The 22,957-nt window shown below is 32.9% G+C and overlaps 4 protein-coding genes across 4 annotated transcripts in view; 2 read left to right on the top strand and 2 right to left on the bottom strand.

The window, feature by feature from the left end:
• HELRODRAFT_161568 (hypothetical protein) overlaps nucleotides 1-4,349 on the top strand; it is a gene marked incomplete at both ends in the record, with an annotated part of 6,795 nt that extends 2,446 nt beyond the window's left edge. The window contains 13 exons of the mRNA XM_009021473.1: nucleotides 1-9; nucleotides 759-879; nucleotides 1,092-1,158; nucleotides 1,327-1,454; nucleotides 1,815-1,974; nucleotides 2,099-2,182; nucleotides 2,281-2,349; nucleotides 2,732-2,878; nucleotides 2,973-3,109; nucleotides 3,225-3,315; nucleotides 3,487-3,603; nucleotides 3,791-3,889; nucleotides 4,320-4,349. The exon at nucleotides 1-9 is cut by the window's left edge and continues 67 nt beyond it. Coding sequence (XP_009019721.1) covers nucleotides 1-9; nucleotides 759-879; nucleotides 1,092-1,158; nucleotides 1,327-1,454; nucleotides 1,815-1,974; nucleotides 2,099-2,182; nucleotides 2,281-2,349; nucleotides 2,732-2,878; nucleotides 2,973-3,109; nucleotides 3,225-3,315; nucleotides 3,487-3,603; nucleotides 3,791-3,889; nucleotides 4,320-4,349 — 1,259 coding nt within the window. The remainder of the gene's footprint in view (nucleotides 10-758; nucleotides 880-1,091; nucleotides 1,159-1,326; nucleotides 1,455-1,814; nucleotides 1,975-2,098; nucleotides 2,183-2,280; nucleotides 2,350-2,731; nucleotides 2,879-2,972; nucleotides 3,110-3,224; nucleotides 3,316-3,486; nucleotides 3,604-3,790; nucleotides 3,890-4,319) is intronic.
• A 706-nt stretch (nucleotides 4,350-5,055) lies between these two features.
• HELRODRAFT_65589 (hypothetical protein) lies at nucleotides 5,056-7,580 on the bottom strand (the record flags this gene model as incomplete). The annotated part of the gene is made up of 9 exons (XM_009021474.1): nucleotides 5,056-5,196; nucleotides 5,360-5,444; nucleotides 5,624-5,823; nucleotides 5,949-6,069; nucleotides 6,383-6,558; nucleotides 6,687-6,807; nucleotides 6,962-7,065; nucleotides 7,150-7,396; nucleotides 7,519-7,580. Coding segments are annotated over 9 exons (1,257 nt in total), but the record flags the coding sequence as incomplete, so codon positions are not given.
• Nucleotides 7,581-9,218: 1,638 nt separating this feature from the next.
• HELRODRAFT_161570 (hypothetical protein) lies at nucleotides 9,219-10,340 on the bottom strand (the record flags this gene model as incomplete). Its single annotated transcript, XM_009021475.1, has 3 exons — nucleotides 9,219-9,369; nucleotides 9,600-9,733; nucleotides 10,113-10,340. 3 exons carry the CDS (start codon nucleotides 10,338-10,340, stop codon nucleotides 9,219-9,221), a joined length of 513 nt encoding a protein of 170 aa, XP_009019723.1.
• An 86-nt stretch (nucleotides 10,341-10,426) lies between these two features.
• Nucleotides 10,427-20,430, top strand: HELRODRAFT_94509 (hypothetical protein). Its single transcript, XM_009021476.1, has 20 exons — nucleotides 10,427-10,787; nucleotides 10,858-10,934; nucleotides 11,051-11,125; nucleotides 11,517-11,609; nucleotides 12,063-12,218; nucleotides 12,960-13,149; nucleotides 13,737-13,869; nucleotides 14,194-14,278; nucleotides 15,663-15,783; nucleotides 15,932-16,087; nucleotides 16,852-16,902; nucleotides 17,098-17,152; nucleotides 17,555-17,736; nucleotides 18,016-18,125; nucleotides 18,552-18,731; nucleotides 18,879-19,003; nucleotides 19,115-19,233; nucleotides 19,397-19,489; nucleotides 19,713-19,812; nucleotides 20,033-20,430. The coding sequence occupies exons 1-20, from the start codon at nucleotides 10,557-10,559 to the stop codon at nucleotides 20,401-20,403; spliced, it is 2,703 nt and encodes a 900-aa protein (XP_009019724.1). The 5' UTR covers nucleotides 10,427-10,556; the 3' UTR covers nucleotides 20,404-20,430.
• The last annotated feature ends 2,527 nt before the right edge of the window (nucleotides 20,431-22,957 follow it).

Consider the following 22,957-nt stretch of genomic DNA (forward strand, 5'->3'; position numbering starts at 1 on the left):
CACCTAAAGGTACCTAACTCTGTTGGTTATATTTAATGCAACTAAAGGTAATTAACTACACCATTAATGCAACTTAAGGTACTTAACTACACCTTTCAGTGTTTGTGGGTAGTTAACTCGTCTGGGTTTTTCATATTTTTTATTGTAACTGTCGTATCTATGGCTTTGGTTATATTCACACATTTTCGTTTGCCAGTTTACTGTTCTTATGTGAATGTTATTTCATCAATTTTTTTAGTGTTTCTTTTCTTTCTTTCCCCTCCACACACTCTTTCTCTCTCTCTCTTTCTCTCTCTCTTTCTCATTTTCTCTCTCTCTCACTCTTTCAGTTTCTCTCTTTCTCTATCTTTTGTTTTTCTGTCTTTCTCTCTTTTATGTTATTAAGGTAGGTACACAAGTTTGGTTTAGAGTGCTGCTATATCATTTTCTGACCTTATTTGGTGGTGTTATTTAAGTTTGTCTGAATGAATAATTATCTGCTGTCTTATTGGTTGTCTGGTTCATTAATTAATTAATTGTTTTATTGGTTAATTAATTAGCGAGTTAATTGATTTATCTACTAATTGTCTGGCTGGTTGATTGGCTAATTAAGTAGACGATTGACTTGTTAATTGTCGTCAACATTACATATTTCAGCTTTCTATTACTTCTACGTGTGGAGTCAAAATATGAACAGGACCCCTATAGAGTAATTTGCAATGATGTCATCGTTGATGTTGTTGTCTTGTTGATGTTCTTCTACTATTTGTTGATGTTAGTTGTTAACGATGATGATAACACTTCGTTATATCGAAGGTCATGTTTATCCGATCTATTCGTTTTTTACGTACGCGAGTCGCTGAGGGAGTCAGCGCACCAAGCTGGTGTTGCTCATCTCAAGTAGTTTTTGATGTCTACCTGATGTTGTTGTTTGTTGTTGTGGTTGCTGTTTGTTGTTGTTGTGGTTGTTGTTTGTTGTTGTGGTTGTTGTGGTTGTTGTGGTTTTTGTGGTTGCTGTTTGTTGTTGTGGTAGTTGTGGTTTCTGTTTGTTGTTGTGGTTGTTGAATAATAAAATATAATGAATAATAAAAATGTGAACGCTCACGCGACAGAAACTACATAGGAGTGGCTGATTACGGGTTCTACTTGAAGTTCAGCGGCTTCAACCACAAATTAAAAGTAGAAATTTTTGTTTCCCTGTTATATCTCAGTGCAAACATTTAAGAGCTATTACAATTCATATTTTAACTAACTCCACCAACAACTATTCGTCGTAAAATAGGAAATTCTCCTCTCTGATTTTCATGAAAAATTTATATGATTTTTATCTAATATCACTTTTACCAGAACCTTTACCAGTTGTACATCGACGGCATACGATCGCTAAAAACTAACTCGGAAACCTTTCGAATGGTGAAGGAGCGAACGAGGAACTTGTACAAAAATCAGATCCTCTGCCCAGAACAACTGTGCAGGTTTGTGCTGTGTATAGTGTCTGTGCAGTGTGTGTGCGTGCCACAAATTGAGAAGAGATCAGTTGTTAGTCTCAGGTGTTGGTTTCAAAGAGTATAATATTAATTTTTTTTTATTAATTTTACATCTTCGGTTGGTGCAAATGAAAATTGAAGAGTTGATTTGGAGCTAATGTTCACGTTGTTAATATGATGCGTTGTAATAAATTGTTTGACAGCTAGATAATTATTTCAAATTATACATATAATCACGTACTGTACCCACACACACACACACACACATACATATATATACCCACACACATTCACTAACACACACGCACACACACACACCGATGATTACTTACCAAAACTAACATAAAGCCAGTTGCAAGCGTCATATCTTTTGAGCAAGTTGAGCACGGTAACCCAGAAACTTGACTGCGTGGACTGCGTGAGTGAGGAGATGCTGGCCTCCTACGTTGAATCCATCTTTGACGGCGTCTTCGTCGAGGCACTCTTCAAAGGAAACGTCACGTCAAAAGTTGACAACTTTTATTAATTTGTTTTTTAGTACATAAAATTTGTTAAAAAACTCAAGTTCTTATTTGTGTAGCGCTTTACACCATCTTTTAATACGCTTCCGGATTGAAATTTTATAAACACAGCATATGCAAGACGCGGTGAACCCGATTCCGGTGATACGCACCATGACAATCTACTGCTACACCATCTCGCCATCTTCTAATAACGTAATTCACGAACAACTATCAATTTCTTTTATACCATTTTTTGATTCCGCCAATTTTTTAGTCAGCAAAAATATCTCAATTATAATTTGCATCACAAGGAAGCGCTGAACTTGAGCGAGTACTTTGTTGACAAGTTGATGTTTCAACCTCTCACTAACTGCTCCGCTGTTGGTTTCATTTTATAAGTTTTCAACCGGCCGAATAATTTAATTTAAATGAAAATTTATCATAAGATGCTTACTGATATTATTTTGTTGGCACGACACTTTTTTAAAGTCATTGGCATTCAACATGGTCGACGCACGCACTGTTTTACACGATGATGACCAGGTTCGAATACCGTCTGTCCAAAACTAAAAAACTATAAAAAATACAAAACTAAAACGGTGCTTGCGCGTGCATACAAATTATTTGTATGGTGTGGATTGTACAGTTTTTGTGGCCAGTTGGCCAATCGAACGCCAGCTGAACGTCAGGTGTACAATGATATGTTAGCTGATTTGCGTATTTCGGAGTTGCATAATAATAAAGAACAAAACACAAACTTAGATATATGTTACTGAGATTCAACGTGGAAGGACCCTTCTTGCGGTACCCAATAAAAACGATGATGACAACAACTGCGTCATAGCTAACTATTATCAGTTGCCGGAGCCAGGATGTCTTAAAGACTTGCTCCTCGCTGAGATGTTCGTGGTCAGTCAATAAAAATAACTCCAATTAATTTTTTACCTCTCCAATCCAATAACAAAACCCTAACCAATTTAAAATTTTAAAATCCTAACCCAAGTCCCTAATGGAGCAGCCATGTTTCGACGAGCTACGAACCAATCAGCAGCTGGGATACAGTGCCACGCCCTCTCTCGTCATCGTTTATGGTGTTGTGGGCTTCTCCATCACCGTATGCTCGCAATCAGATAAGTTTTCGTTAGTTTCACTTTGGGGTTTTCATTTATTTATTATTTTCGTTTAATTCATTTCATTTTGTTACTTCGTGTGTTACGCATGTCGTTACTTGTGTTGTTGCATACCACTTGCTCAGCATGAAACAACTGGACGACTGTATAGAAGACTTCGTGGATAGCTTCTACTACAAAATCGTCGATGGCGCTGATGAAGGGTTTACAGATATGGTATGAATGAATGAACGAACGAACGAAAAAACGAATAAATAATGAATGAGCGTTGTTTTTCAATTTTTAGTTGCACGTTTATTTGGATTGATAATGTTGGTACTACTACTAATAGTAATAAACCTAGAAACACACAGCAAACAACCAACCAACAACGAAACAAACAAACAGCTAACATCAATGATCAACTCACGTAATGGTGTTGACGTCTCCCTCTCGGGGCAGGTCTTGAGGTTCTGGAACGAAATATTAACCAGGGAGTATGAATTCAATAGAAATAATGAAGAGGTCTTTGGGCTTATCTTGAGGGATTGTAACTTTTAAAAACGTTTACAATAAATCCAATATATAAGTATGTCTGCTTACTTGGCAATTGTTATAATAGTTTTCGCTTGCCTTATTCAATAAGTTTCGATGTTGAATTAATAACAAAACAATATTGTGAACAAATGAATTTTAAACGTTCACCATTTAGTTGAATGTACTACACGAGTTGACAGCAGATGATTTGAGAGATTTCTGTCAATCAATCATTCCTCGTGATCGAACTTCTAGAAGGAAACTTTCGATACAGGTACTTACTTATCCACCTTCATACCTACTTACAGGGCAGAATTTGGAACTGTAGAGGTCACAAATTATTTTCAAAATCAAAGAGCAACTTTTTTTTCGTCAAGTTTTGCCAAAAATCGCCTGCGGGACTTTTTTTGCTCCCCCTTTTATTGCAATGTCCTCATACAAAAATCGGTATTTTTAACAAAGTTTTGTTGGCGAAAATGTAAATAAATGGGTGATTTTTGGGGAAGCCCCGAAAGAGTTAGTGCCTACTTGCCTACTCTTAAATCTGGCCCTACCTACATATTCTTACATGACTAACTTACAACTGATGACAGCTACGTATTTGTTTAATATTTTTCTAGCATTATAAAACTTACGATGGTGGCCATGTTTTGGCCACAAAAATCGTTTGAGTATGTTTGATTTTTTTTAAAAATCCTCAACAGGTTATTGGAAAGCGACAACTGCGAACGTAGAAACGCGTATTCACTTGTTGTCAATTAACCAACTAACTAATTAACTAAGTTGTAGTTATAATTATTTAGGACATTTTTCGCATAATAAAGCTAAATCTTCTGTACGTTATTCATTATTTGAAATTTTGAATAAATAAAAATAATATAAAATTAACTCTGTTGCTTTAAAATTATTTAAAATACCCAACATAACTTATAAAGGCTGAAACTAGATTTTTGAGAGTTAACCCATCAAGTAATTAACAATTAAAAAATCAATAAACTTTGGCGGCTGTTCACAATTAGTGCAAATATATTATAAAAATCGGTGTTCCCCTACCTACAAGACATCAAAATTAACCGCATGATATTTACCTAACTCAATTACGACTTTGTCGGTTTATTTAGAAACGCTTACCGAATGGTCAACAGGTCATCTGATGTATGTTTGCAAACGTTTTCTGCTGAATGATTGATGTGTCTTTTTAATGTTCACGTTCTAGTTATTTTTTTCCCGGTTTTATACATAGTTTGCTGAACAGAACGCAGTATTTTTTTTACGTTGTTCATCACAATTAGTTTTTTAATCAGAATTAGGTATGTACAGTTAAGTTAAAAATCCAACAAAATTGAATTATCTACATTGTGAAAATTTAAGATTACTATGAAAAATAAATAGCTTACAAATAAACTCAAAACGATCAGTGATATATTAAAAAAAATACAATCAAATAATGTGCGAAGAAAGAACGAATAATCTATTTTCTTCTTTTTTGATCCACTTGAGCAACTTGTTGACCATCTGGATGGCTTGGTTCTTGGTCGCCAGGGGACTGAAGACGGCGTACATGTCGAAATGATTCGTCACCTATAAGCATTTTATTTATTTCTTTGTTTATTATCGTTTAATTTATCTGAAACCGTGGAGAAAAAATTTTTTGCCAAAAACTACAATCCAGAAAAAGTTTTAAACAATGCCCTTAAAATGTCAGGATATTAAAGGAGTCAAAGGAAATGTTGAGACAACCTACCCAGGCCAGTATATTTTCTTTGGAGCCCACGTGATAATATATTTTCAGCGGCCTGCTAGGAGTGTGCATCAAGCCGTAGATGTACCTGATGTTGTTTTCATATTAATCAATATGAGATGCACTGAGCGGAAAAACCATTTTAAAGATTTATACGTTAATTTAGCTGAAATATAATCATTACATTTTTTTTCAGGACTAAATAGCAAAAATTAACAAGTGAATTTAAAAGTTTAGAAATCTAAATATGAAAAAAATAGTAAAAACCGAAACAGTGAGAACAATCGTTCTCTGTTTTCCTGATCTAAATAAGGTCCAGAGTGTTCAGGTTCAGTGAATTGACCAGTGGTTCTCGCCTTGTAGATGAAGTGCAGCAGACCAGGGATGCCACAGTGAGACACCTGGTAGTACGAACTCTTACTCAGTAATTCACTCAAGCAGTTCAGCGAGTTCAATTTCGTGAGTTTCTGTCAAATGATTAGCACAAATTCAGTTATTTGGAAGTTACAAAGAAGTTATTAATATAATTTTGGAAAACTGATCTTTCATAGTGTATGTATCGTCATATGTATGACAAAAAAATGAAACAAACTTCTTTAATTCGATTTTTGCATTCCGACAGTACGTAGAAGGAATCTTTATTGACTGAGAGTAAGAGGAGACACACCTTGCAGGCATCATCCAGGTAAGAAATGTGACAATGAAGGTAGCCACTGAATTTAATTAGTTTAATAAAATCGCTAAATAATAATAAAACATAGAAACATTGAAATGAATAATCAAAAAAATGGATGTATACTCAAATTAAAATTTTTTTTAACATTGAATAGATGTTTGAATATTTTACATCCACAAAAATGTTTTCCTATAGCAGCATTATTATTCATAGGCTAGTTAAATTACCAAATATTTTCACCCAATAAATTTATTTCATAATAAAACATTATAAATTTAAATAAATGTATGAATTGACAAAATCTGTCAAATATAAATTAAAAAATGTTTGATAAGACATAAAAATCTAACTTAGGATCAAACTTAGGCAGACAGATGGGGGTCCAGGACTCGGCGTGCTTAAATGATTCAGATGATGTTACAAGATTGAAGAGGACGTGCAGATCAATCGGATGGAGAAGGTACTGCTTCAGCCTAATGAGGGCAATGAGCTGATTCCCAGATATCAGCAAGGCAAACACTAAGTCCTACCATGGCAGATACGTCAGTAATGATATTGTTAATGTTATGTTTGTTGAAACAATAAAACGACAACAGTTAATTAAATAAAGATTTATATGTAGGTTGAAATTCAAATCAAAGAAACAGAATAAACCTTGATTTTGGCATTAGTTGAAATGGCTTGAGCAATACTCTCCCTCTCAGAAACATCCAACGGTAGGCACTTGACTGAACATAACAAGTAGCCCGGATCTCTATCCATTGACTCCAACAAACTTTTGTTGACAGATGCAATTGTATGTAGTACAAATAATGAATAATATAAAAAAATTGAATATCTAACTCTCCTACAAAATATCTTAAATTAATAAATAATGAGTATGAGAAATTATTTCTGAATTGCATATGATCACTTAGACAGGCACCTACCTGTCAATGAACTTTTCAGCTCCAGAGAGCAGTCGTCTCAAATCATAGTTAGGTCTTTGCTCGTATACAACCTTCATGCGGCTGTAGGATAATATACTGATGACCTAAAATTTAATTGCACAATTCATTTAAATGAATATTCTGGGAGATTTTAATGAAATATTATGAAAAGTATTGAAATGGTAGACCTGGTAATAGATATAAGACAACTGTTGCATGAGTGAGTGACTGGGCTCTGGATGTTGTCCTGGAAGGGACTGACTGACAATGACCAGCACCATGAACTCCTGACTCATGAACATGATTCGATGTTGACCGGCACATATGCACTTGAGAACATCTTTCTCTGTGTGGTGGTTCGTTGTGTGTTGAAGGAATTGTGACAGTGTTAGGAGGGTACCAAACAAACTGGCCTGTTGGTCTTCATCGCCGTACCTGGTGTCCAAATATGGGTTAAACGTGTTCAAATTATTACTAGACAAATAATTTGGGCAGTTTTAATAAAAAATAGTGTTTGATAAAAAAATATTTCTAAATAATTATTAACTCATTTCTACCGTGTGTATATTGGTTTGCCAGCACAGCTTAAGATAAATACATGCTTCTTGTGCTGCCTCCATTCTGCTTGCTTCCAATCTGGACCAGAATCTAATGATGTCAGCTGTTTTATTTTGTGTGATCAATAAATTTTATTTAATAATATGTTAATGTTAAAAACATTTTGATTATATCATACCTTACATATGTTATTTATGGTTACAGTTTACAACAGTTACATTACATTGTAATGATTACAATAAAGTGTAAACAAATCAAATTAAAACAAATTAAAAAAAACTAACAAGGGAATCTTCACAGATTGCTGAAGCACAAGCACCTTTGTTAATGTTTTCATTTTTTTCATGTGAATCTTCTAAATCATTAATCTTCAGGTTGTCAATTGTTATTTCGTTGTTTTCGTTGAGATTGTTTTTAGACTTTGATGCGTTCAGTTGACCTAACTTGTTAAGAACGTCGTCGGCAGCGGTTGAAGAAGTTGACGGGTTGAGGTAGGTGGCGATGTCGTCGTATGATTCTGCAGGGACAATGATGGACTCCTTCGTGCAACCGGGGGCATTGTGCTCCAATTCGTCAACGATCGACTCACCATCGGAGTTAGGATTGGACCCGTGGGCAAATATGCCGCTGTAACTTGCGTGGATATCTTTAGAAGACATTCCGCAAATATGTCTAAAAAACCCAACAGACTTATCCTAAATAAAAATATAATTAAATTAATTAATTTTAATTTGCTTCAAAAAATCGTCTAAAATTAAAAGGCCTGGTATTGGTTTGTTTTGATAATGGAAATTAACTTTTATACAATTGATATTTAAATGTAGGGTTAATATTTTGAAGTAGAAAGTTCAATTTCGTATGAATCTTGTGATGCATGCATTTGCGGTTTATTATTAGTATTAAACTATAAAAATTAGTATATTGCTTACATTTTTTCTGCATTGTACACGATAGTAATATTGCACGGTGTTTTTTTTAATTTTAAAATCGTTTTACGTATTTCTCTCAACTGTTCACTATATTTCAAAAAAGACGGACGAACATTGAAAAGAGGTGCTGATTGAATACGCGGTGAAGATCAGTTCGAGTCCCATGCTTCAATCTCTGTACGAAAACGTGCAAACTTTGCAAGATATTACCACTACTGCCAAGGTGTTTGCTATGGTTTTTAAAATACAATACCCATGGAATTCACAAAATGATCGCAACCGGCTGTCCACTGCCTGCTTTGAGGCCCAACGACATCCTCACAAACAAATTTAACCTTTTTAACGTATGTTATCAACTCCAAAGTGTTAAAGATCGGGTTTTGTGAAGGTCGATGGTCGCCAATGTTCTGAAAGGATAAGGCACGAGAAAGAAGAAAAAAAGATCAACTTCAACGCCACAATTTCATCACATTCTCCATCCTTTAGTTCTAAACATACATTTCTTTGAACAAATCCAATTTGTACATCAAAATTTAACATGCTACACATGGAAAATGACTTCTCCTACAATTTGTTTACAGACTTTCTCTTTAAGAGTGAAAAAAAACATACTCACTAAACACCACATCATTATAACATATCGACCATTCGCTTCTCATAGTTTAAGAAATTTGTAGTTAAAAAAACAAAAAATTTTACTAAATTTTCAAATCACACAATTCAGAAAATACAATTCTTGTTGTTTGTTTTCAATTTACATTTTTTTAATATTAAACAATTATTTCATAGTTGCCAAGTTCCTCATCATCTGGAAGTTGAATTTTAGCAGGGTCAATGAGGTTTGCATCAATAAGAGGTTTTCCTGCTGCCCTCCTTCTCTCCAACTCCAAATACGCCTCCCTCTGTGTCCATGCAACATCTCTGCAGAATTATTTCAATAAAAAATTTAAATTTAATCAATTTTCAAGCTGTATATCTAGTCGGATATATCTGGTATATCTGATCAGATCCTTTTTTCATATTTAAATAAAAAACATTAACAAAATTTGCAGTTAGACAAACAAAAATTAAACATATTTATTGAAATTCTTAAGCAAATAGTTTCATAAAACAATATGCTATATATAATAAATTAAAGAAAGCATGCCAACTTGTAATCAGGGAAGTATGCAAATAGAAATGAACCAAAGCAAATGCAGATTGTAATCCCTCCAAAGAATATTATATGATGTGAAAATTCATCACTGTCTCTATCTACCAAACTATATCCATAAGATATCCAGTTCTAAAAAAAATATTTAACAAAAATGTTTTTCATAAATTTTGTCTTCTCTGTATCAAGTTTCAGCAAATTACTGCTCTGGCATTTACAAAGCTATCCTATCAATGATTGAGTTGACAAATACCAAGTTTCTACGGGTCTACATCTACAGATACACCACAAACAAAAAAAAAGAAAAAATTATAGTAGAATAATTCTATTCTACCTACTTTATTCAGGACAGTACAGAGTAAAATTATCATTAAACATAAAATTAAATTAAAATTAATTAAGTAAAGATTAACATTAAAATAATAAATCATAAAGTTTAGTAATTTCGCATGTAAATCAAATACAAATTTAATATCAAACTTAAAATTTAAAAAAATTTCCCCAAATTTACCTCTTCTTTGTCTTCCAATTTTTCTAATTTTTCAGCAGGAGCAACGGGTTGGTCGACGTGATGGTGCCCCGCCGCCACAGCATCCTTGTTTTTTTTGGACGTCGAAATGAAACGAGACTGAAAATTTAATCTTTTGTTAAAAAATGAAACAGCAGACGGTTTTACGAGCCGCCTAAAAATCGGATTTGCAGTTGTGCTCACAGACATCCGAACCAAGGACGACGCCATTTCTTTTACCAAATAAACATAGAAAATGATTTAGTTTTTTTGGTTATTGATAATAATTTTGCTTGGTTAATATTTGTTTTGCATTAAAAACATTTATTAAATATACAAACAAATATTTTTAATAGTGTCAAATTATTTATTGTTGATGAAAATAAATTAAAAAAGTTAACTTAATGTTACTCAGCCCTGTTGTTTTGCCTGCGTGTGTACCTAAACATGGCCGACATTGATCAAGAGAAGTTGCTCCCTCGCAACGTCGTCGCCGATGAAATGTCGTCTGTTCAGCTCGATTCAGATTTAAAAAATGTCGCCAAAGATGACCGCCTGGCTCATCGCTCTGCTGAAAATTCCGAAATAGGCGAGGATGAAAATAACAAATGTAATGATAAACTTGATTATGAGGATGGGGATTTTAAAAATGAAAAAAGTGCTTTCCCTTTCCACAAAGTTTGTTAAATTCTTAAATTTTAAAAATAATGTTTGAATTTATTTTTATATTTTTGTGTTAATCCTGCAGTACTTGACGAATCCGTTGATGCTGTTGTTGGATGATGTCTGCATAAAATCAAATAACATTCTTGATTCCATTTTCAAGTATTATAAAATTAAATTTTTTTAAATTAGCGAATTATTTCTAAACTAATTTTTATTAATAAATATATCTAATTATACATATTATAATTTAATTAATTTTATTTTTACTTCTTCAGTGAACTAACCACTGATGATGATGATGATGGAAGACAACAGTCATATTCAAATATTCCATTGATTTTACAGGGATGGTTAGCAAACATGTCATATTTCCATTATATTTTGTTTCTATAATTATAATAATATAATATAATTCATATTTTCTTTCTATCTCTTTTATATTTTGATATTTTGTGCATCTATATTTCATATTTCTATATTTCCTGTACTATATCATTCATATTTTTGGTACTTTCCACTATTTATATTTCTATATTTTTATCATTTATGTTATTTTTCTATTATACATGTTTGCATCATTTTTTATTCATTTTTTCATGTCTCATTCATATTTTCATTGCTTATATTTTTATAATTTAATCATATCTTTATTCTTTGATAACAAAGTTATTTTTAAAATGTGGTTGGTGTTTTACATTTGCGCGCGTGGTCCACTTTTTAATAAAAGTTATTCCTCTTCAGTGGCAGTGGCCTCAAAGAGACAACTGAACACATTGAGAATCTAATCCAGTTTGAAAACTACGACCCTGATCATAATGAAATTTCCAAATTGATGTTTGTATAATATATTATACTTTTATTATATTATATTATAGTTTATTATATTATATTATATGGTATTATATTATATTATATATTATATTATACTTTATTATTTTATTTATTATATTATAACTTCAGTTATAATATTGATTGATTGATTATAACTTTAGTAAATTGATGTTTGTATAATTAATTTATATTGTATTATATTACTTTTTTAAAATTTTATGTTCACTTGCATAACTTGAATGGAATGGTATGGATAACTGAAATTTTGTTGTTTTTTTTCCTGAGTATTTTTATTATTAATTAACATGTGAATAATCTTAAATTAATGTATGTGTGTTCCTCTTATTAAAAAATATAGATTATGTTAAATGATATTTCTTTTTTTATTTACTGAATTTCAATCACGTTGAACATCCCTAAATTCATTCCTAATCATTTCCTCCTCCTCCGATTCAGACCGGCAAACTTGCATGAAATAGACAACCTGGCAGGCCTGAGCATAGTGAGTCACAGTCTGGGGGCCTATGTGTCGGTACTGGAGGCCGCCCACTTGAAATATCTTGCCACAAAGATAGTCACTGATATTTCACTCTGGATCTCAAGGATGTTTAGGTCGGAAATTTTTTAAATTATTTTTTAAACAATTTACTTTCTGGTTTCCATTTTATTTTTTTAAAGTTTTTTTTTGTGTTAAAACCATGTTGTTAGACTTTCAGTTACAAAAATTTTTTTTCGTGTTGAGGTTGCCGTAAAATTTTTACTATTATTGTTTGGGTATAAATTAGCATGTTTTTTTTGTTATTTTTCTCCCACACACATCATTGGAATTTTCCAATGTTTGTACAGTTGTGTTTGCAAATTGGAAAAAACTTCAAAAACTTATATTTGTGATGCAAATGATTCATTCAGAGAATTGCTCATGTCTATGAATTTTTCATCATGATTAATTCAGGCAAATTGTGGTTTAAAGAAGTACCTATGCACATGAGTTTGTTCTCTTGTGCTTATTTCAATTAATTAGTTGTACCTGTGCTATATAGGTGAACACATGTGAACAGTGAACTGAGTGCACACACACATCATTGCAGCCATACAAGATTTTAAAAAATTTAAAGTTTTCATTAGGAAAGACTTGAAGCCTTAAGACATGTATGACAAACCTCAACTAAAATGAAATGTTTTCAACTGAAACTACACACACACACACACACACACACACACACACACACACACACACACACACACACACACACACATAAACACACTTGCTACACACACGCACGCACACTCCACATACTCTCACACGCGCCACACACACTTGCACGCCTCACACACACACACACGCGCACACAGGTATCCTGATTCGGCAGCACACTTTCACGAGGATGAGAAGGAAGGAATTCTGAAAATCTGTCAGCTGGCTATGCACAAAAAGTTTCCAAAATATTCAACTGATGGCTTTGTGGCCCTCTACAACAAGCCACCGGTCATCTACATCAGCTCATCTGCCAAGCATAACATGGCCCAACATATATGCCATCAGGTCGGTTCTCTTGTTTACATCTATTATTATGTTATTACAAGTATGTAGTTTTTGAATGCTTGTTGTTTTATAATTCATTCATCTATTTTTTTTGTTGACACAACTTAAAAAGAGAAAAAGCAGTGATGGATAAGAAAAGTTGTACAGTTGCAAAGATATAAAATGTTGCCAAGTCGTAAAAAATAATTTGTAAAAAAATATGATTACAAGTTGATTGGTTGTGTACAACAGAGAAGGCGTGGTTATTAAGAATTAAATATCACCAACAAAGACCATAGCAATAGTTTTTATTATTATTATTATTATTATTATTACACGTAAAGATGCACTATAATTTTTTTCTGTAGTTTTTAATGTATATTTTATTTATTATATGAAGCCTCTCATATTTGTCTAATTAATACTCACACTTTTTTACATTTCATATCAAATTGGTATTTTATACTTTATAATAATGTAAAATATTTTAATTTAACAATAAATAAATAAATTATTTAATTTATTGGTCAGTTAGTTAATTAATTAGTTAATTAATTCCCAATTATTAATTATTATATTTCTGACTGGCCCCCACCACCCACACACAGCTCGGTCTGCCTCTATCCAGCATCTGCACAGTGCCTTGTACCCTTGGAAAGATGGACATTCCTGCCCTCAAGAAGCTGGTTGACGACGACGTTACTCGTATGAAGACACCTGTCATTGTCATTGCCTTTGTCGGTCAGTCTCTTTTGTTGTTCTCTTTTTCTGTCTCTTTCTTTCTCTCTCTCTCTCTCCTCTCTCTCTCTCTCTTTCTCTCCTCTCTCTCTCTTCTTTATATTTAATTTCATTCAACAAAATGAATCAAATAGACATGCTAACAAATGATTGGAAAATTAAGTTATACAAATACTGATTTTGTCTGTACTGATGATGACGACGACGACGATGATTGATGGTCATAATGGTTAGGATGATGATGATGACGATGGGGGTGGTGGTGAGAATGATCATAGTGATGATGACCTTTTAATTTTTTCACTGACCCATAAAATGATGATGTAGGTACTCCGTTATTGGGTCGGTGCGACGACCTGAATGAACTTCGTGAAATATGTCGGCAGTATGATTTGTGGCTACACCTTGAAGGGTCCGTTCAACTGTTTCATTCATTCGTTCATTCATTCATTTTTTCATTTATTTACTAGTTCGTTGGTTCATTCATTTGTTCATTTGTTTGTTCCTCCAACCAATTTACAATAAACGATTTATTCACCGGTTCATTTTTGTAATTTTTATATTCAACTGGAATTTTTATTAACTCTCTCATTGTATTTAATTCCGTCAGGTACTGAATACTGATTGATATTTGTGTACGTAACGTATATCGTGATCTACTCTATATTTTTTTTGGTGTATGTCTTTGTGTACATTTACTGAGCGCACACATTTGATATGTACATACGGACAGGCTGGTTACATAGCAGTATATAATGTTTTATAGCCATTATTTTTCAAATTTTTTCCAATCATTGTATATATAACTAGCATGTATAATGGTTTTGCTCTGAAGATAATGCTCTCTTAATGTGTGTAATTGTAAGTTTAAATAGTTTTACATTCAAGATTGTGCATAGAAACACACACAGATTATATACACACGTACAAACACACACACACACACACAAATACACACATAATACACACATACACACAAAGATATCAGGATATATACTAATACATAATACACATATATACACACAGTTATTTCACTCAAACATTTTGTTACTTACATTGATTCATTCTGCAGATGGTTTATGATCTGGTTTCAATTCTCTTATGATATCTAAGACGTGGTGTTATAGATAACATTATTTATTGATGTATTTATTACTTCTGTGAACTTTTTTTACCTGTTTTGTCCCTTTCAAAGACTATCTTATCCATCATTTACATTTTCATTTAATTTACTGTAATTGTGTAATAGTTAAACAACGACAGCGACAACAAATAATATTGAAAATATTATGAACAATCGCGATAAAAATAATTAAAATTTGTAAAATTAAGTGAGATTTGTAAAATTATTTGATGTGATTTTTTTCTTACCATTCACAATTGCATGGTAGTGAATCAATCAATAGCTGATTAACATAAGTAAGGGAATAAGTTGTTGGGAAATTTTGTTTTTGCATATAAATTAGATTGGTTTACTATTTGACTATTAGATACACACGTACAAACACACACACACACACACACACACACACATCTGGAATCACACGTACAAACACACACACACACACATGTTACACATTTTGTTTTATCCATTGACCAACCAATATCCACAAGTTATTGTTTTGGTTGCCCATTCAATCGACCAATATTTTTAAACTATTCATTCCATTGGCTGAACAATCGACCAATAGCTTTGGTTTATTAATTTGATTGATTTAACAATCAACCAATATTTGTGGTTTATTAATTTAATTGGTCAATCAATCAATCAATCAACCAACTAATCAATCAATCAGTTGTGGTTTATCACTGTTGACCCTGCCCACTGTACCTGGCCACCTACAGTCAGCCTCCATATGCAACAGCATGACCCTTAACATGGCTGCCTGGCTGGCCCTACCTGCCCTACCATTTGTGGTCAGTGGCGGTGGGGATATTTTGTGGTGATGATGAAATGGTTGTTAAGTAAAATTATGACATCTTGCTGGGTGTAGCATACTGAATGTTATTTATTGATTGATTGGGTCTCTGTACCACTGGTTCCTTCCATTTTGTTTCACTGCAGACTCTCTTCAGGTCACCAGACATTGTCCTTTCGAGATTAGTTGCTCTGAGTACATTCAACGTGAGGTTTAAATTGAACTGCACACCTCTTTGGCTCTCCATACTCAACTTAGGATACTATAAAACATTGGCCCGATTTCAATTTCACTACAAAGTGGTTAGTAACTTAATAGTAATGATAATAATTATATAGTAATAGTAATAGTTGTAGTAATAGCGGCAGCTCATTGTTATTTGTTATTAGTGAAATTTATAATGCTAAAGAGCACTTCATTTTGCCATAGGAGTGATTCTCAAGTTAATATATTATTGTGTATGGTTATAAGGGTATGTGTGTGTGTGTGTGTGTGTGTGTGTGTGTGTGTGTGTGTGTGTGTGTGTGTGTGTGTGTGTGTGTGTTGAGACACTCAAGGAGTACTGACGTTGTATCTGATGTCGTTATCTGGTATCTTATACTGTATCTGGTATCTTATGTTGTATCTGGTATCTGACCTTCTATCTGGTATCTGACGTCGTATCTGTTATCTGACGTTGTATCTGGTATCTGATGTATTGCTTGGGATAGCTATTTCTAATGTGTTTACTTATTTTTTAATGAGTCAGGGTTTTTTTGTTTTGATGCTTAGTCATTACGCTTTTAACAAGAGTATATTATTACGTTAAACAACAAAGGCGAAGACGAATCGTCCCTGTGCTTTCTCAAAACTAAGACAATTTTAAAACAATAAATTAAATAAACCTATGAGTCTATGAGTATATTTAGTGATTATTTCAGACAGCCACTAATATGTTTGGGGTGATAATATAATGCTTATCAATTATTATGTGGTATTGTTTAGTTTATTGTTTACACATACCGTACGCACACACACACACGCACTGGCATACGCACACATACGTACACACACACACACTTGGCAGGCTACAATGATATACAACAGATTGAAATCAATCGAAATTGATAATGAGCTTGTTAGTTGATTTGGTTATTTTATTATTTATTTTTTAAATTAGTATTAGTTAAATGATTGAACGATTGATCGATTGGTTTGTTGTTTGATTTGATTAATTAACTAGTTGTTGGTGATAATCACGCACACAACACACACACGCACAACACACACTCGCACAACACACGCATATATTTATGATCTTAACAATGCACAGGCTGTGTTTGATTTGGAGAGCCCATCTGTTGTGTTCAAGTACCAGATAAAAAGAGGTGTTTTTTCTTTCATGTGTATAAAAATTTGTATGTTTGTATGTTTATTTATTTCTGTGTGTTTGTTTGTTTGTATGTATGCATGTTTGTTTGTATGTTTCATGTGTTTCATTCGGTTTTTATGTATGTATGTTTGTATGTTTCGTTTGTTCTTAGTTTGTTGCTCTATGTCATTGTTTGCTGCTTTAGATTCTGTGCAATTAATAACTGTTATATTAATCATAGGAAGGCTGTTGTTAAAATTCAAAGTTTGGTGTATATATAATTTTTGTTACTAAATTATTGAGGGTTGAGTAATTAAGTCAGGTAACTTAATTTGACGGGGGCATAATTTTTAACGTTGTTTTTCTTTTTCATGTTCATTCACTAATCTTAAAAGTTGTTCTAATTGAATGTGCTTAGGGAATCAGGAATCTCTCGAATCAAACCTCAGCAAAGGAGCTGATAGTGACGCACAATCACCATCACCGAAACTCGATTCATCTGAAGCATCGCCTTCACCATTATCATCATCTTCATCGTCATCTTCATCATCATCGCCATTCGGACCGAAGGATTCCTACTGTGATACTCTCAACATCTGGGCTAGTAGTTGTACTCCAGTTGGCTGGAGTGTCTGGGATGATGTTTCACTTTTTTTATTATTAATTTTTTGTAGTGTTAAAGCTGGAAGTGTAAGTTAAAATGTATCTTTCTATTTTTTTTATTCAAGCACATGGTTCTTTATTAATTTAATTTTTTTTTGTGTTACGTCATTTTAAAATTTCGAAGCGATTATTCACGCAGTTATAAGATAAGATACAAATTTGATAACAAACCACAACATAACTGATCTACATTGTCATCGTTTCTTATGACATTAGCTGGCGGATATGTTGAAGCACGCTGCTCCAGACATTCACATCTCTGTAGTTGACGTCGACGATGTCGGCATGTGCATGCGGTATGCTCCACTGGAAAGTAGCTATGGTGAGTCTCTTCATCTGCGTGTGTGTGTGTGTGTGTGTGTGTGTCTGTGTGTGTGGTGTGTGTGTTTCGTACCAGCTGTAGATATGTTCTGTAGGAATAGAATTTTGGCACCATTGTATACAGCGTTGTTAATAGAAATCAATGTGTTTTCAATGTTGTGTAATCCATCTTGTGCACTTTTCACCTCCTTGCTATCATGTATTAATTTATAAGATCTTCCACATTTTTATGTTTAATCAACTCAAAATGTTTTATGCAGACGCGATAATAATATATAATATTATAAAATATTTAATTAATGTCCACCCACCAGTGAATGATGTTTAATTTGAAACCCCGCCCACCAGTGAATAATGTTTAATTAGAAACCCGCCCACCAGTGAATAATGTTTATTATAATTAGAAACCCCACCCACTCTTCAGTGAACAGTTGGACGTTGTTGAATGTAACTCAGGAGGATGTGGATAATTTCCTTGACTGCCTCGAGCAGAACATTAATGTCATCGATGCCACAGTGGCCATGAAGAAAGAATTCAATGACATCATCCAGGAGCAAGACAACATACGATTGGTCGAACTGCAGACATGGGCGGGACTTGGAGCTGTCCAGTAAGTACTACTGTCACTAGATTATTACATTTCACATTACGTATTACATTGTAAATTGTTACTAGTATTACTTTTGTTACTGTCATCTTAAGACTGTGGAGTAATCAAACCAACTAGATAGGGTGAACTTCATAATGCAACAAACAGATATGTTCCAGACAATTTGGTCAAATTTGCGGACGAGTTGTCCGAGGAGGCCAAAAATGAGGTCAACTCACTTAATCAGCAAATTGTTCAGCAACTCAAATCATCCGATTCTGCATTCTCATTAGGTAGGTTGATCAGTTTTTTGGTTGAGTGGACGATTAGTAGTTTGATTGATAGGTAACTTGACCAACCATCCAACCCCAGAAACATTTGCATAATTACTATTTTAATAACAGGATTAACAGAGAACGAAGTGTATTGCATCCGATTCGGCCTGGTCACCAGGGACACAGATCTCGAGGAACTCATCGGCGTCGTCATTGAGACTGGCAAGAAGGTCGAAGAATCATCCAAGGTGAATGCGTGTTTGTATTGTTGGTCTCTGTGCTCTGCTATCATTATTTATAGTCTTACTAATTTTAATCACTCATTTAACTTGACATCAGCGTTATACTTTTTGCCATTATTATTGCCATCATCGACGACGTCCATTACCTTTATTGTTTTTTCTTCCCAAGTACCTCGAAACGATGGCCGATGTGGTGAAGAAGGGTATCGAGAAAGCTGCAGAGGACCTCGAGAAAGAGAACAGAGAAAAGTTGTTGCAGGAGGTCTGTGATCTCATTATTACATCTCCATGGTTATTTAACATCCTCACCACAAACATCACCATCGTCATCTTGAGTATCAAAATTACTGATTATCAAAATTACTTGACCAACATCGTCACATGACCAACCACACTACCACACCACGTGACCAACAAAATTACGTGATCAACATTATCACTTGAACAACATCATCTCACGACCAACAACACCACGTGATCAACAGGGCCTCTTGAGACAAGTACCCCTTGTTAGTTCCCTAATAAATTGGTGGTCGCCAGCACCCAAGGACGTTATCAAGGGCAGAACTTTTGATCTCACATCTGGTCTGTTTGCCCGTTTGATTTGTTTAGTAGTAGTAGTAGAAATAGTAGTAGTAGTAGTAGTAGTAGTAGTAGTAGTAGTAGTAGTAGTAGTAGTAATAGTAGTAGCAGTTGTAGTAGTAGTAGTAAAAGTTGTAGTAGTAGTAGTAGTAGTTGCAGTGATAGTAGTAGTTGCAGCGATAATATAAGCAGTAGTGTTTAATCTTAACGTTTTTTAAATCAGGGAAAATTGTCAGCACCGAGGAGATATACAAGTCAGGGATTCAAATATTAGAGCACCCCGTCCCTAATTCCAACCAGCCAATCAGAGATCATCCCTCCAAATTCAGCCTGAAGCGTAAACCAAAGCCTGTCCATCATACTACTGAGGCCGCCGTATCACAAAATGTCAACAACAACAATAATAATAATAACAACATAAACAACAACAACAACAACAACATGGACAATAATATTAATAATAATAATAGTATTGTTGACAAAAATATTGTTAAAACCAGTCTTGATGGCAACAACAATATAGAGGTGAATAATTTGAATGGCCCATCCACTGGGGGTATTCCTAACTCCAAAGAAGCATTAAATAGTAATTAGGAGCTATTTATTTGGATATAATAATTCAATTGAATTTATTTTTAAATTAGTTAATTAATTAATTGATGACAAAACTTATTAATTAACTATGATAATTAGTATAAAAACTCTATCTTCTATTTGTTGAAAATTATTTGGTTTGTTGGAAATTGTCTTTCCGATGTATTTTATTTGCTGTTAAATTTGTATGTCAGTGAGTGAGTAAGCTAGTGTTGTTAGTTTGTTATCTTATATTATTGTTGGTCAGAAAATTTAAAATTGAATAATTTATCAATTAATTTATTTAATTAGATAATTGATCAATTAATTAAATTAGTTAGTTAATTAAATTAATGAGTTTAGTTTTAAAAACGTACGGTAATAACGTTACAATAAATGAATGAAGTAGCATTACATTACATATCTTGTATTTTAATTTTCATTGTATTTTTTGTAGACATAAGAGATATGTAATATATAGTAAAGATAAAGATAAAGATATATATATATATATATATATATATATATATATATGTATGATATATATATATATATAAAATATATATATATATATTTATATAATATATAAATCACTATGTAAGTATATATGTACTTAACAATAAATTGCATGCATATATAAACTTTATGTGGATATAGAAAATAATGTGTTAGGAAATTGGTATGGTATTTGTGTATATGTATCTATGTATCAGCTTACGTTTGCAAAAGTCTGTCTGCTTGTCTTGAGAGTTGTTCAACACGCTAATTCTGGTAATAATAGCAAATTATCTCAGTGTTTTTTATTATTTTTATTATTTCAAGATGCTGCTAAAACATCAACTATGTTTTATTTTCTGTTATTGTTATTTTTTCCACTATTAATTTTTATACATGTACTAAGGGTTGCATATAATACGCTATATATATATATATTTATATGTATATATGTATATATATATGTATATATATATATACATCCGTATCTATATATTTGTATTAATTTGTACACTTAGACCGATTATTAATTTGTAGACGTACTTGAAGCTACTAACAAGTAGAGTAAAAACTCATTTATCTGAATTGATTTATTTTTTCGTATAGTTAATTGCTGATTGGTTGATGGATGGATTGATTGATTACTGGATTGATTGATTGGCTGGTTTATTGATTGATTGGCTGGTTTATTGATTGATTGGCTGGTTTATTGATTGATTGGCTGGTTGATTGATTTAATTTAATTTTTCATAATGGATTGGTTGTCTGGAGATGAATTAATTGCTGCATTTAAGATAGAAGGGTAGTTTGTCGTTTGGCTTGCTTAGTTCTGTGTTTGGTATTTTAATTGATTGATCGATTAATTGACTGATTAATTGATTGATTGATTAGTTGACACAGATTGATTGATTGATCGATTGATCGATTGATTGATTTTTTGTTTGACATTACCTGACTCTAAATGAATATCAAGTTAAATATTGCTGAATTTTTTTTTAGTTATATTTTTCTATTGAATTCTTATTTATTTGAAATACGTATTTCTAAATATTGAAATTATTTATAATTTATACATTATTTATAAATTCGTTAATTGAAGAAACAATTGTAAATCGTTCATCTTGGCGTGGTTTCATTGAAGCATGGAGCCCGGACTTGCCTCTTTTTGTAAAGAAATTTTTCATATCATCATTCCATACACACATGCACCATATGCTCGCATCTTTCATTCCACTCTTTACTGAATCATCATTCTTACTTATTTACCTACTCATTTACTCTTTTGTTTTGTTATGGCAATATCGTATGGGTTGTACATTTTATGTTCTGAAAATTTGTAAGTGTAAGCAAGTGTAAGTGCACACCAATTTGCTTGGATGATTCTTGGCTTATCCTTTTTACTGTGGTAACGATAATTTTTTTTATCTCTGGGGTTTTCAGAGAAGTTAAAAAATCATATTTTCAATTGGTAAATTTCATTTTTGAATGTTCGACATCATTTTTCATTTAGTTCTTTGTTACTGTGAATTTGTTGCACCATGTTGCACTAGATTTGGCTTAATAGTGCGCCCGTATTTCCTTTCAGGATTTGAAAAATTTGAAAACGTAAAAGGAGAGATGAATATTTATGTAAGGTTGCACGCTTTGTTTGAACGTTATATGACAGCAATTATTTCCTTATTTGTATTTATTTATTCGTTAAAATGACTCACATCTATGCATGAACTTTCTTGTTTTTATTTTTTAACACGGGTGTCTCATTACTTTCATTGTTGGTCATGAATTTTTCTACTTCAATGTAGTGGTTGTTACATTTTGATTGAATAAATATTTAATTCCATTCAGTTGTTACCATAGATAATAATTAAGATGTACGGTTTTGTATTGCGACTGAATTAAAATTTGTTATCCGCCATTGGGTTGCACACTTGAATGTACCTCAAAAAGGCGCATCTGACAGGTTTTTGTTTAAGGTTCAATGACATGAAATGTCAATTCAAAATCGTTCGTGTGTGTCGATTATGATTATTTAGTCTCTAACGTAATTAAGAGAGCTGAAATATTAAACGTATTTCATGAT

Source organism: Helobdella robusta (assembly GCF_000326865.2).
Source record: "Helobdella robusta unplaced genomic scaffold HELROscaffold_3, whole genome shotgun sequence".
Lineage (NCBI taxonomy): Eukaryota > Metazoa > Annelida > Clitellata > Rhynchobdellida > Glossiphoniidae > Helobdella > Helobdella robusta.

What these genes read in the sequence shown, in the direction of transcription:
- HELRODRAFT_94509 (XM_009021476.1), top strand. Translation starts at nt 10,557, where the DNA reads ATGGCCGACATTGATCAAGAGAAGTTGCTCCCTCGCAACGTCGTCGCC. An exon ending in AATGAAATTTCCAAATTGAT is followed by an intron (nt 11,610 to 12,062) that starts GTTTGTATAATA and finishes CCTCCGATTCAG; the next exon opens with ACCGGCAAACTTGCATGAAA. An exon ending in CGATTCTGCATTCTCATTAG is followed by an intron (nt 19,004 to 19,114) that starts GTAGGTTGATCA and finishes TTTTAATAACAG; the next exon opens with GATTAACAGAGAACGAAGTG.